Source organism: Epinephelus moara, chromosome 19 (genome assembly GCF_006386435.1).
Source record: "Epinephelus moara isolate mb chromosome 19, YSFRI_EMoa_1.0, whole genome shotgun sequence".
Taxonomy (NCBI): Eukaryota; Metazoa; Chordata; class Actinopteri; order Perciformes; family Serranidae; genus Epinephelus; species Epinephelus moara.
This window is the reverse complement of record NC_065524.1, coordinates 12,771,359-12,786,398: the sequence shown is the minus strand read 5'-3', so window position 1 is coordinate 12,786,398 and position 15,040 is coordinate 12,771,359. Positions and strand designations below refer to the sequence as shown.

General features: G+C 40.6%; 1 protein-coding gene across 5 annotated transcripts; it reads left to right on the top strand.

The window, feature by feature from the left end:
• Positions 1–2,639: 2,639 nt before the first annotated feature.
• Positions 2,640–14,709, top strand: mocos (molybdenum cofactor sulfurase). Of its 5 annotated transcripts, none has more exons than XM_050071064.1 (15): positions 2,640–2,983; positions 3,072–3,161; positions 3,269–3,335; positions 3,443–4,087; positions 4,197–4,273; positions 4,402–4,601; positions 4,710–4,826; positions 4,912–5,283; positions 5,390–5,552; positions 5,684–5,771; positions 6,153–6,274; positions 11,038–11,134; positions 11,280–11,421; positions 11,517–11,618; positions 11,759–14,709. In XM_050071064.1, the coding sequence occupies exons 1-15, from the start codon at positions 2,872–2,874 to the stop codon at positions 11,861–11,863; spliced, it is 2,499 nt and encodes an 832-aa protein (XP_049927021.1). In that variant the 5' UTR covers positions 2,640–2,871; the 3' UTR covers positions 11,864–14,709. The 5 variants fall into 5 exon arrangements, 4 of the variants coding, with proteins under 4 accessions (XP_049927021.1, XP_049927022.1, XP_049927023.1 ...); XM_050071063.1 differs by having other exon boundaries at positions 2,641–2,983; positions 11,517–11,621; XR_007571730.1 differs by lacking the exons at positions 11,517–11,618; positions 11,759–14,709 and having other exon boundaries at positions 10,925–11,134; positions 11,280–11,331.
• Positions 14,710–15,040: the final 331 nt, after the last annotated feature.

Here is a 15,040-nt window from a genome sequence, read left to right as displayed (position 1 = left end):
TGCTGGTATAATCTATTACAGTTACTAAAAGCAGTTACTGAGTGTAAATTTCACATTTCTGTAAATGTATAGCCTGGAAAATGAGGGGAGGGGAGTATAGTTGATATCCTTCTACTATGAATGAATGGTTTTGAAGGATAAATATAATATTCATGTGGGTCAATATCTGTGTTTAACTTTAATGTCTATCAGATATCTGAAGATAGCAGGTCACCTTACATTTACTCCTCAGGATTTATATACCAAATCATGATTAAAAGAGTAAAGTGCCTGTGAGGACTGCAAGATGAAGGTTAATCTAGAAAGTGAGAGTAATAGTTTTTTTAATTTTACATTTTAGAAGACTTTGTGCATTTGGGCATCGGGTTTAGGTTAGGAGTAGGGTAAGACAATGAAGATCAATAACAACTGACCCATAAAAAAGAGGGTGAGGGGTACCTTGAATGCATGGCAAAAAGGATAGGCCTGCCTACATTGATTTTTATCATCATTTGTGGTTCGCTATAATAAAGCTTTTCAGGCCTGGTAGCCCACTCAAAAATCTGATATATCAGCACGTATCAAAATGACTTATGTATCAATATTTGTTTCTCATCAATATCCAAAGCATATGAGTCATATATGTGTGTACATGTATATGATGATGTCAAATTTTCTTTTTTTTCTTTTTTTTTATCAAAGTTTCATGTGTGTCCAATGCATTTTCACAATTACCAGGATCTCTAATAAGGAGGAAAAAATCCCAAAATATTGAAAATATGACATTTCTTTGTGTGTGTGGATTATTTTGTCTTTATGCTTTGGATTAAATAAATGAGCTGATGTAAAGAAACAGGTTTTTCATACCTTACTTTGTGGCTGCAATCCTGCAGTATCCTTTACTTGTGTATGTACCATTACACATATAAGAACAAACGCAGTAGATACTTTGTCTTTTCAAACATTTTGCAAAACTCACTGAAAAATGTATCTGACTCTTCATTATCGCTATTCATATTGCACATGCCTGTAAAGTACTGCATAGCCACATTTTCATATTACTTAAAATTACAATAGATGCTATAAAGCCTACATGTTTATGTTATGTTATGTTTATGTTGAATATATAGGTATATATTGCTGATGCATACTTGATAGTGTTTGTGTTTATGTCTGGATGTATTGTGCTGTTGGAAGATGGCGGGTTTACTTGCTGGATGTTTGGTTCATTATTGGTTAGTGTCTGAATAATCCCATGAGGGATAGGTCGTGTAAATGACGAGACATGAAAATAAAATATTCACTCCTGCATTCATGGACATCAGAATTACAGACATAAATATTATTGTGCCAAAAACTCAGATTCACATACTTTAAGTTGTTAAGTGTGTGAAACACATATTTTTTCAAAATACATACCCATACTTTTTTTTTCAGATATTAATATAATGTACACTTGAATGATGTGAAATAATCACTAATCTTACTACCATTTTGAAAATAAGTTTCCTGTTCCTCTTCACTGGTGTTTTTCTGCCAGGTTAGCTGCTATTGGCACTTTATTTAACACTATCTAATGTTCCTGAGAGCAAAATGCTAAAAACTATCCCAAGAATATAAAAAGTTATGGTTGGCATGGATGGATTACTAACGAGCCTTCAAGGCACAGGTCCGGGGTCGCGAAGTGTCAGGGGCCCCTGGCCTTCACTTGCAAAATGTCACTGAAATTAACAAGGAGAGACCAGGAAGAGACTCAAAATGACCACAACGAGATGCAAAGAAACTGCAAAGAGACACAGAATAGCTAAAAAATGGACCAAACCAAAGACTCAAAGAAACATCAACAACTAAAAAACAACAGTAAAAAAAACAGTGAAAAATGACTACAAAGCAACACAAAATGACCATAAAAGACACAAAATAACCTAAGAGTAGGGTTACAATAATATGAGATTTTTATGGTACGATAACTGTCTCAGAAAACATTGTGGTTTCACAGTATCACGCTATTACAGAATTTAAATTATTATCAGTCAGAAAGACCCTTCAATGAATGACAAATGAAAGGGTTATTTACGTTATTATTATTAACGTTTTATTACCATAATCTCAATTTGAAGCCATTTTGTTAATGGAAGTATGTGTAAAAGGTCTTCTTTTTGAAAACAACTAAGATAAAGGGGAGATTATCTGCTTTTTTCCCCAATATTGTAGATAAGCAAATGTACACAGTATGATAACCATTAACTTTTATATCACAGTATACCTTAAAACCAGTATATTGCCGCAACCCTACCTCAGAGACATAAAATTACCTCAATAAAACAGAAAATCACCTCAGAGACCCAAAGAACTACAAAAAGAGAATACAACCACAAGGAGACACAAAATGGCCATAAAGAGACACAAAACCACAAAATGATGCATAACTGTTACAAGGAGATGCAAAACCACCACAAAGTCTGTGTGTCTTGCTCCTATGAGAAGTGGTGGTGGGGGGGGGGGCGGGGGGGGCATATATGTGCCCAGGGGCCCATTATATCATAATCCGCCCATGGTAGTGGAGGAAATGTAGTTTAAAAAAAGAAAAAAGAAAAAGCTTGTCACATGATTGCGAAGTAGCTACTACAAATATGGCTCTATTACAGCCGAGTTTCCACCTCGACAAAATCTTATCATGTCAACATGGCTACACCACTGTCATGCCAGTAAACAGTCTCGAGGGTTGCATGCACGAGGGCTGCAACTGGAGGAGGACTTTAAAGCTAAGCCGCTGATCACCGGACTTCGACCCTGAAAATTGTCAATGAGTATAAAAGTAGTTGTTTGTGTTGAAACGCCTGCAGCTGCCCCGAGGTCTGCTCCGTAGCTCTCTGCAGCCGAAAGCGGTCGATGGATTTCCAAAAACTTTGCACTTTTGACACCTTCAAGCAGCTGTGGAGTCACTACGGTTATGGAGAAAACTTCCAAGACGTGATTGAGCAGGAGTTCACACGGATTAAAGGTAAAGCTTGTGTTCAGTCATGAGCAGTAGTGACAGGCTCGGTGTCGCTGTCTGACCGCCTACATGGCTGCTTTTGTGTTGCAAATAGGAATTACATACCTGGATCATGCAGCAACTACTCTGTACCCTGAGTCTCTGGTCAGGGACTACTTCCAGGACATTTCAAGGAATGTGTACGGTGAGAGAAGTCACATAAAATTTTCAAACGTTACTTTTATGAGTTTATTTATTCTTTATTCAGTCATAAAACTCAAAGCATTTAAGTATTGTTATATGTCCCAATAGGAAACCCTCACAGCCATAACCCCAGCAGCAGACTGACGCATGACACAGTGGAGAGGGTCAGATACAGGTAAACTCCATTCATGCCCTCAGAAGCATTTATAATAGGCCCCTGCGACTCCTTTGAATGGTACTTTGCTGGATCAAATGAGTGAAAAACAGAACATTTTCTTACAGGGTATTGCAGCATTTTAACGCCACCCCTGAGGAGTACTCTGTGATTTTCACTTCTGGTTGTACAGCCACACTCAAATTAGTGGCTGAGAGCTTTCCCTGGAGGCCACAGACTGAGAGCGAAGCAGGGAGTTGCTTCTCCTACCTCACTGACAGCCATACCTCTGTAGTTGGCATAAGAGGACTGACTTCTGGCCAGGGGGTGGTTGCCCTGCCTGTCTCCCCGCAGGAAGTGGAAAACAGGGCAAAGGATGAAGCTCAAGGTGAAGATGTTATTTGCCAGACACCACACCTCTTCTGCTATCCAGCACAGAGCAACTTCTCAGGGAGGAAGTATCCCCTTAGCCATGTGAAAGGCATCCAGGCGAGACGCCTTTACCCAGCGTGTGGCCACCACGGCCGCTGGTTTGTGCTGCTCGATGCAGCATCTCATGTCAGCTGTTCCCCTCTAAACCTACAGGAGTGCCCTGCTGATTTCATTCCCATCTCCTTCTATAAGATGTTTGGCTTCCCCACAGGTCTGGGGGCCCTTCTTGTCCGTAACGACACAGCAGGCATACTAAAAAAGACTTATTTTGGAGGAGGCACAGCAGCAGCTTACCTTTCTGGAGAAGATTATTATGTGCAGGTGGCAAACATTTCTGACAGGTAAAGTACTGTACAGCCTGCCAAATCTTGGCTATTTTCTGAAAGCTTACACTTCTATAGCTGCTGCATTGTCGTCTAAAATGCACTGTTTTCTCCCTCCTTGATAAAGATTTGAAGACGGGACTGTCTCTTTCTTAGATATCATTGCTTTAAATCATGGTTTTGAAGCTCTTAACAGGATCACAGGTAATGCAAGAGCATTCATGGGAAAACATTAAACACTTGTTTAATAGCAGAATCATTATACAAGTTACTCATGATCTGATTCAGGTTAACATCAATAGTATCCCTTCATCTTCCCTTTTTGCCTTCAGGGGGCATGCACAACATCCAACAGCACACATTTGGCTTGGCACGCTACACTTACATGCTGCTGTCAAGTCTTTGCCATGGCAACGGGCGACCAGTGGCTCAGATATACACCGAAGGCCAGTTTGAGAGTCCAAGCACACAGGGCGCAATCCTTAACTTCAACATTAAGGATTCTCACGGACAGATAATTGGATATTCTCAGGTACATTCAATAAAAGGATTTCTTTCTGTTTGACTGTAGTTAAATTACTGCATGTTTATGCGTAGGCAGTGCTGGTGAAAATGAAAACAATTCCTCTGTTGCCCTCAGGTGGACAGAATGGCCAGTCTTTACAATATCCATGTGCGCACAGGTTGCTTCTGTAACACCGGTGCCTGTCAGTTTTTCCTCGGGATCACCAATCAGCAGATGAGGAGGAACCTGCAGGTTAGTGATCGTGGAGTAGGAAAAATGTCAAAGTCTGTTAAGATCATGTGAAGGTAGAATAAAACAGTGCCTTTTTCTCTTCAAGGCTGGCCATGTCTGTGGAGACACTATCGACCTGGTGGACGGCCAGCCGACCGGATCTGTACGTGTGTCCTTTGGCTACATGTCGACATTTGAAGACTGTCAAAAGTTCCTGAACTTTGTTGCCGAGTGCTTTGTGGAGAAACCAGTCACAGTGGACCAAGTGAGACTAGAGAAGCTAAAAAAAGCCACAGCAACAACCCAGAGCCTAAATGAAGGAATCAAAATCACTAATGGAGAAAGATGTAAAGTAGATGAGAAGGAGAAGGCTGCAGAAGCATCATTGAGAGGATTTGGACACAGAGACTCACACAGAGAGGCTTATACTCTGACCAACATTTTCATATATCCCATCAAATCATGTGGCGCCTACGAGGTTTGAGGATAACCCAAACAATTCTTTCTTTCACTTCTTTTCTGTCCCTTTCTGTCCTATTTCTTTCCCTTTGCTTTGCTTTGACTCTGTGCCATTCTTCATGCAGGTCCACAACTGGCCGGTGGGACCACTGGGTTTACTGTATGACAGAAGCTGGATGGTAGTGAATGGAAACGGCGTGTGCCTGAGTCAGAAGAGAGAGCCACGCTTATGCCTCATTCACCCACAAGTCCGCCTGCCCTCAAACAAATTGCTCCTGCAGGCATCAGGTCAGACAGTCCGTCGGCGGCTCACTGAAAATAAACACACCGCTTAACTAAAAGAAATTTCAATCAGTTGGATTTTCAGCCAAAAATTCTCTTTGTTAGAGGATTTATATTTTTTTCCCACTGCCCTGCAGGCATGGATACCATTTCAGTTCCCTTGGAAAGCAACAATAAAATGCACACAAGCTATCAGGTGTGTCAGAGTAAAGTTTGCGGTGACAGGTGAGCTGGCAATGTTAAAAGATCTGAAAGCTGCAGGATATACGGTGACACATATCATTTGTTGTGTATTTTTACCCATATCGATGCATTCTCTCACTCCATTGTTCTCGATGCTGCCTTTCTACAGTGGATGGCATTATAAGGTCTCTTCTCAATTTAATTAAAAAATCGTGTTATTCACCGCTTTTATTGAAAAAACAAACAACAAGCAAGCGATGATATTGATCTCCTCAGATACCCAGATGACAAGTCACAAGTTAAAAAAAAAAGCTATTCATCCACTGATTCTTGGATTAGATGTCGCACCAATAGCAAGCAGCATCAAACTCTGTATTTCCCTTGGGCCTCCAGAACATACAGTAATCCTCCTCCTTCCCCCAGGGTGGAGACTGTCGACTGTGGGGATGAGGCTGCATCATGGCTCTCAGAATTTCTTGGACAGCCATGCCGCCTGATAAGACAAAGTCCTGATTTTACCCGAGACATGAAGAGACCTAGTGGAGGTACCTATATAAGAATCTTTTCTGCCAGGATCTTATATCTTTACCCTGAATTTATCTGTAATATTGTTCCATCCCAGGTCACATATCCTGTTAATACTACCTGGTTGTGGTTGTGACCTTACATTACCTTCTGCTGCTCACTTGGTATTTAGAAATGTTATTTTTTTCTGCATTTGCAACTTTCTCTGTTTAAAAGCATCCGTTTTATTACATAAAAGAAAATGTACATTCAGGTTGGGGTTGTGTGATACAATGATATATATTAATTTTTGAATATACAGTGAGATTAATCATTAATAGCTAAATAATATCTAGTTTGTCACATTTAGATAAACATACTTGGAACTTGACTGCTGATGTCTGTGAAGGAAGACTTGAGTTTTTCTCATAGGGCTGTGGAGGCACTGATATATACCATCAGACAATATATATTTGTAAAACATTTTGATATACCAAGGTAGCCATTAGTACTTCAATAGTTTTATATGTGTATTTTAGTTTTTGTGTTATGGTTTGTCGTACTCAGCCTGTGAAGGACCTCTGTCAAGTCTGGGAAAATTACCCTGATGATAGCTAAGCTCGGGCTTAGAGGGAGATTTTCAACACAAAGCCGTTACAAACTGGCAATGAGAATATTTGAAAGCTGTGAGTATTTACCAGCCAGGGAGGATCTAATGAAGAGATACTATCGGGTTGCATTCTGGGAAGTGTTGGCTCTTGTGTTTTTGGAGCTTGACTTAAACTAAGGACTAAAAATTGGGATTACCTGTGCTGCACAGATTTCGTCTTTCTCCAAATCTGTCTCCTGAAATACCCTGACTTGTACAGCTGATATACATGGGGCACTGATGCGTAGGCTGTGCACAGCAGGGTTTTTACTATATACACAGACTTCGTCTTTATAGTGTGTGTTTGCGTGCCATGCCTGCTGGTTACGTGTTGAGTTTTGCCAAGTTAAAGGGAAATTTCGGTTTATTTCAACCTGTCTCCTATCATCCTAAATTTGTTTCAAGTGACTAGTGACATAAAAATAATAGTTAGCATGTTAGCCGTTAGCCTAGATACAGCCGGGGCGCATAGTAGCGTCAGACCTGTTAAAACTAGGGGTGTAAATCACCAGCTTCATCACGATACGATATTATATCGATTTGTTTGGATGACGATGTTTGCCGATATCACAAAGTCTGTCACGATACGATTTCGATTCGATTCGATTCAGGAGCCTGCGATTGATATGACGCAATATCATATGCCCATCAAACACAATCATTTACATCAACTCACAAAAACAACTTGAATATGATTTGACCATTTTATTTCTGAGCTCTTCCAGGTATCAGGCATTTAAATGAAAAACAGTATTCTTCTGTGACAAAAAATAATAAAAATAGACCTGTTCACTAAAATGGTGACACAGACGTGCTATGTGTATTTCAAAATAAAGGTGTATCTTTAAGAAGATGATATGGATCGATGTTTTCATTTTGCATTGATGTAATTGGATTGTTAATCAATGAATCGATGTATCAATGTATCGATGTGGATCGATGTATCGTTACACCCCTAGTTAAAACGTAAGTGAACAGGCATACTTCAAGTGCAAAGTTAGTCCACTAAACAAGCTTTTTTTCCACAAAGACTGCCTCATATCGTTAGGATAAATGCCAGAGAACGACATGTAAATGTGTTGTCTTACCTTACCGGTGTGGTGCCATGTTTGTTTACCATTTAGCTCTGCTTTCCAAAGCGCGGCCGAAATATCGCGAGAACAAGCAGCAATCTCATACCGTGCCTGAAATCTCGCGAGCTCTAGATAAAGCCCAGCTGGATACTACTCCAGGTGGAGGTGTCTCGTCCTTGGTCATATCCAGACCTTGAAAATAAGGCTGCAACCGGTCCCATTCCTTGCAACAGAGGCATTCCTCTTCTGTGGGCACTGGGGCACAGCATTCACAGGTACACCACCAATCTCCAGAGCCACGCAGCCTTGCAGCAGCCATTCCTCCTCTCTCATCCTCTACCTGTTGCGCCTCTCTCTCTCTCCTCCTCCGTTCTTCAATTTCACGAAGCTCTTCGTCAGTGTATTCTGGCTCAAATAAATAAGGGCGGCCATCAAACTCTGCAAAATCAAATTCCTCCTCCACAAAGTCGAAGTCTGGCAAAAAGTCAGCCATTATTCTATAAATCTTTCATAAAATAAATGAATGAACTTTTCAGGCTACTGTCCGGTTCTGCCTTCCAGCTGTTGCTGCTTGTTCTCGCGAGATTTCAGGCACGGTATGAGATCGCTGCTTGTTCTCGCGATATTTCGGCCGCGCTTTGGAAAGCAGAGCTAAATGGTAAACAAACATGGCAGCACACCGGTAAGGTAAGACAACACGTTTACATGTCGTTTTCTATATGTTCTCTGACATTTATCCTAACGATATGAGGCGGTCTTTGTGGAAAAAAAGCTTGTTTAGTGGACTAACTTTGCACTTGAAGGTTGCCCGTTCACTTACGTTTTAACAGGTCTGACGCTACTATGCGCCCCGGCTGTATCTAGGCTAACGGCTAACATGCTAACTATTATTTTTATGTCACTAGTCACTTGAAACAAATTTAGGACGATAGGAGACAGGTTGAAATAAACCGAAATTTCCCTTTAATATGCAGTTGGTTATGCACGGTTCGAAAGCATGTAGGCTATATTAATTGGTACTGAATTAATTCACTGGATCGTTTTAACCACAGGATGCATTGATTTGATTGATTTATGTTAATGTGAAATGTAATCAGTGGTGGATGAAGTACCTACAGGTCATACTTGAGTACAGAAGTACAGATATCTTACCAGAAAATGCTGGGTAAGTCACCTATTAGAATAATATTTAAGTGTTAAAGTGTCTGATATTACCGTACTTTAAGAACTGAGAGTAAAAATACAAGTAAATGCTAATAATAAAAAAGTAAGCAGGCAGAACTCTGAGGATTATGAAGTGTATTTCTTCTTAACATGTATACAATATAAAAACAAGGTCTGCTTTACAACTTCATTCATTCATTATCTGCAGCCGCTTATCCTGTTCAGGGTTGATGGAGGGCTGGAGTCTATCCCAGCTGACACTGGGTAAGAGGCAGGGACACCCTGTACAGGTTGCCGCGCAGTTACCTGTGACAAATCTGTATCACCTTGAATCATTACTCACCCTCTCTGCTGTGGGACGCCATTTACCGCTTCCATCATGAAGTCAGTCTCATCGTCGAGTGGAATGTAGTCGCTAGCAGGTGGTATCTTATCTGACATGCAGCCTGGGCATGACTGGAAATCTAAACTTAAATGCGACTTTGAGAGCACTTGTTTGCACTTGCCCTTACATGATTGATCTACGATCTAACATGCAAGCTAGGACCACTAATTCGTCAAACCTTATGATTTTATTTTGTAGTAACAAGGTAATGAAAATGCTTAGGACATAGAAATACATAGATACTGGGGTAAAACTTTGGGAATTGTAGTAGAGTAACCCACAGGGTTGCTCTGCTGCAATGCATTGCCTCTGGTACAATGTGGTTTTCATTTTAATCTTTTTTAAACTGACTGCACATTATTTTACACAAATCTATGTCGTTTTTATCTGTTAGAGGGCTGCGGTGAGCTGCTCGGTGCGCGCATGGACAAGTGTGGCTTCTGTGGTCAGTGTATCAGCTTCAGTTGATTATAATGCATACGTTCTGCGGTGGGCGTGTTGCAACAGATGTGTTGTGCTGCATCCGTGCCCTATGTATTTCGACTGTCAGTCCCTGGTATGAGTCATGCTGGATCGTACCTTTCCCATTATGCAGCCAATACATCATTTCATTTGACCCAGCCTGTCTGATAAATGCCCATATCTTCCATCGTTTGTAATGCCGGGCTTTCTGTTAAATATTTGTAGACTCCAAATCCAAGCTGATGTAACCCAGATGACATCATCAAGATTATTCTCTCAGCCTTTAAAAATCTCCCTTCAGAGCCACGGGAGACATTATGCAACTATTTTCACAGTCTGACTAGTCCTCCTCACGACAAATATACTGACCCTCATGTGTGAAATCAGTAAAGTGCCCCTTTAATATCTATAACTGTATAATGCTTTTGCTGGTAATGTTGGATCAATGAGCTGCTCTGCTTTACGGCATTGTTGAATTCACAGGGTTCTTTTTTTAACATCAATATGATGAATTGTCTCAGTTGTTCAGGTCTTTCACTGGATGAGCTAATTTCCACCTTGTTATTTTATCCATTAACAATTTATCCATTCAATTTCCATAATAATTACCATATCATGATGTATATATTGCTATTTGACAGAATGTCTCATAACGAGGTCCATTTAGTAGCTGTTCTGTAGCTTTTGATCATATCGCACAATCTTTCTCAGCAGATGGAGTTTGTCTGGTTATCAGTGAATTATAGATGTTCAACTTTACATTTTTTTGGAGCATTTCAAGGACTTCTTGTTGGCTTAAATGTTGAGATTGATATTGCTGTGTAAAATTACATACACAGTGGTAGAAAATTGTATCCATATCGTCCACCTCCACATCACGTATGTTTAACTGTGAGTTTTTAATAATATCAACAAATCTCTTCAAGTCGCACTCACTTTTTCATCCTCTGTATTACAGCAGAACCTCAGCTTTCAGGTTGTGTGAGGATGCAGGCTGCGCAAACCAGAGATCACAATGTTTTCCTCAAATTGAACAAATCACTGGGGTAATATAAAGTCTTTCCCTTCTAGCTGCCACCTCCACATCCCTCTCCCTCGTGAATGAAGCTCAGTATCTCATGATCAACCGTGCCAGTGTGGAGCTCATTCAGAAACTAATGAGGAGCAGGTTTGAAGACATGATGTGGTATTCAAAATACGCAATGCTCGAGTGAAAAGTATCAGGATCCGTCGACGCCTGTACATTTACATTACTGTGGATAATTTACGTAGCGCTGCAAAATAACATGCAATTTGCACATTCCCTTTCTCAGGCAGGACGACTCCGAGGGCGATCAGCTCCTTGACACACAGAATGTCATTAGCCGCTTCCGAGCCAATTTAGTCATCGCTGGGGTTGAACCATTTGAGGAGGATAATTGGTCACACTTGATTATTGGCAACACTCGATTCGTGGTGAGCTGACACTTTGAGATACATGATAAAATCTTCAGATGCATTAAAAGCGGATATCTCAAAAATGAATGTGCTCTCTGTGTGATTAACACAAGGTCGTAGGGCAGTGTGGAAGATGCCAGATGATCGGAGTAGACCAGGAGACTGGGACCAAAACAAAAGAGCCACTAATGTCTCTCTCTGCCTACCGCAATAAGAAGGTCAGTCAAAAACAATTAACTGCTCGTTTATGTAGATGCTCTGTGTGTGTGTGTGTGTGTGTGTGTGTGTGTGTGTGTGTGTGTGTGTAGGACGTGCATATAAGGTGAATCACTTTGCTTGTTTTATACATTTTTAGGTCACTTTCGGTGTATACCTCACCCATCAGGTACCAGAGGGCTCCACTGAAGCCTGTGTTCTCTCTGCTGGTTCCTTTATACAGCCAGTGCCGCACAGTTCTTGAAGTAGTCATCTGCGTCTTTATTTATTTTGCTGTCGTCTTCGGTCCTAAGTGGTTATTTTTGCACTGCATGTCCTAAAGATCACCTGTCAAACACTGCGGGGAGTTTCTGTAGATGTTGCTCTTTAATTTGTCTGTGATGCCCTGGTGGCTTTTGTCCTCTCAAGTATCCTTTTCATACCAGGGCATTCAGATTTCATTTTGTCTGAGTCTGTTTTGATAGGAAATGAATAAGATTTCTAGATTTCTTCCCCAGTGGTTACGTTCTTAAAATGTGTGCAATAAAATGGATGTATTAATTGCAATTATAATTTGAATGCATGACTATTATTTGAGCCAAAACATGTCAGCCTTGATGCAATAATCGCTGCTCATGGTAACCTCCTAGACAGTTGATCCTCCTCTGTTTATTCCCATGGAGGATTATATTGCTATTTATTCCAAACACACCACCGCTGTTACTGCTGCTACAAATCTAAAACATATTGCTCCCTGTAATGGAAAAACCTACCAGACACTCAGTGTATGCTTTCAACGTGGTGCAGACTTGGACATCAGATGTTCTGCCAGAGAAAGTAATAACTTGATGCAGAGAGGATAGAAAATGTGTATTTTCTTGGAGTAAAGTTAGATATCTTGGCCACCAGAAATGATGTGCTCAGGGTGACATGCTTGTACATGAAGCACATACGTATGTGCTCAAATGATGTGTCAAGGTCTGGCAGTAAATTGTCCCTGTAAATTGCTCACCTATGGTGTTGTTATAGAGAGCTGTAAGAGGTGGCTGTTGTGTGTCCCAGGGTTTTGTGCTGCTTAAAGGACGTTAGCCAGTATGTGTGTGTTCACATTTCAAGCTGCATAGTGCACAGAAATAGGGTTGCACTACTAATTGAAATACTATCAAAATCACAGTATGGCCAAGTGCAATATCCAAATCGCAGCAGGCCTACAAATCATATTCCAGACCTAAGGGATCATGCTTGTTTCATACAGACCCCAGCAAAAAATTACATCATCATTTCTGTATTTTTATCAGTGAAAATGGAGTGCAGAATTACTATTCCCACTAAAATTCAACTCATATCATCATTGCAGTATCTATCAAAAATAAAAACAATGTGATTTTTTTCTTGCATATCGTGCAGCTCTACATAGAAATAGATTGGATATGTTAGGGAATAGTAGGACATGACTGTACAAAGTGCCTTAGTAGTGTGTTGGACTACAACAAACTTGGACAGCTTCAGTGCTGCTAGAGGGATGAAAACCATTCTTCCAAAAGATATCGCCTCACATGATTTTTACAGGGTATAGTATATGACTCACAGCATTTTCATAGCTACTCATTAAACACTTTATTGACTCTTCTTTTTCATTAACATCCATCTCTTCCTCCTCCTGGCACCAAACACTGGTACAATTTCTGGAGACTAGGGCCTGTTACAACACGGGGAAGTTGCAACAGCTCTTATTCCTCCAATCAGAAGATCATTTTTAACACATTGCAACACGTTTTCATCCCAAGTCGTCACATATCGCCTCTTTGTCAGTGGTCGTTTACATCTACCTATTACGCACCAGGTATCCTTCTGCGTCAGCTGTTAACTAACGTTCCAGAATGCCACTACCAACGCAGACATCAACAAAAGCACATGGTTAGGTTCAGGCTACAACAGCATGTGGTTGGGTATGAAGAAAACATCTTGGTTTGGGGTCCACATTCATACAGGAGGCAACCACCTGGCTTCTGAGTGAAAGTTTGAAAGTCAGCTCCTTATATTACATCATTACTGGCAGAGTTTCAACCTGATGCTGTCCAGAGGCGTATCATAAAGCCGTGACAGGTGCCATCTGGCAGACGGGCAGTGTATCATAACACTGCGAAAGGTTACGTCCAGTTACATTCTCACGCTGCCCTGCCGCATATTGTACCACCACGAAAGTTGGCTTTTGGCTTCAGGAATCTGAGGTCAAAATCACTGACAAAGCAACGGTATTTGATGACTTTGGAATGAGAGCAAGCTGTTGGAACTGTCCCCAGGATTGGGATCAGTTGCAACCACAGATGGTATAAATAATGGACACAACTACCGTGATGTCACCCACTGGTTTGTAAACTCCCATTTTGAAGCCTCAAGTTCGGCATTTCGGCCATCGTCATTTTGGTTTTTTTTGGAGCCAGAAGTGACTTTATTTGGACGAGAGGTTGAAGCAGTGAGTGGTGTTATTTGATGTAGCAAGGCCTTACAGATGGCCTGTCACGGTAGCAGCCCCGCCCTTAAATATGCATAATCTTGAGCTTTAATGAAATGTAAATGGGTACATTATGAAAAAAATAACACCCTGTACAGTTGTCATGAATGTTAAAATTAGCTATAGAGACTAAAACCATTTTTTATGTCTGCAATAAAGTTGTGCATTTTAACGTGGGTGTCTATGAGGATTTACTCCAGGGGTGATTCTAGAATCAGAGGTTTAGGGGTGCTGAGCACCCAGAGAGCTGCCCGGCCAGGCAAGATAAATTTCACTGTTTTGTACATTTTAACGCAATTTCATTCCCACATTTGTGAAAAAAAGCACAACACTTTTTGGGAAAGTCTGTGACTAAACCATCAAATCTGATCAAGGTTATTTAAATGCTGAGCCACAGCAAAAGAGGAATGGATTGGAATCATAAAAGAAACGTATCGTAACCCTAATTTACCCTGGAGTAAACCAGCTCCCTATAGTGAGTACCAAAAATACCAAAAATGGACCTTGGGCTTATTTTTTGGACTTTAATTTGAAATGTTTGTCTCTGCCTTTTTCCTTCTTGTCTGTATTATATAATACAAATACGTAAATAAAAATACACTTCAAAAAAAGCTGTTGTATTTTTGTTGTGAAAATATTACGTTTCAACCAAGTACTGTATGGTTTTGACACTTTTCTAGCTTGTTAAAAAAGGACATACAGTATCAAAAAATTTAAAAAAAATCTCTCAATTTTTATGGGTGCTGGGATTCAATTTAGGAGTGCTTCAGCACCCCCAAAAATGGGCTAGAAACGGCTATGATTTACTCTGTTTTGGAGGTAGCCTCGCCAAAACCATGTTGGCTGACTTGCGACAAATGCTGGTTGAAGAATGGGATGCCATCCCACAGCAGTGTGTGACCAGGCTGGTGACCAGTATGAGAAGGA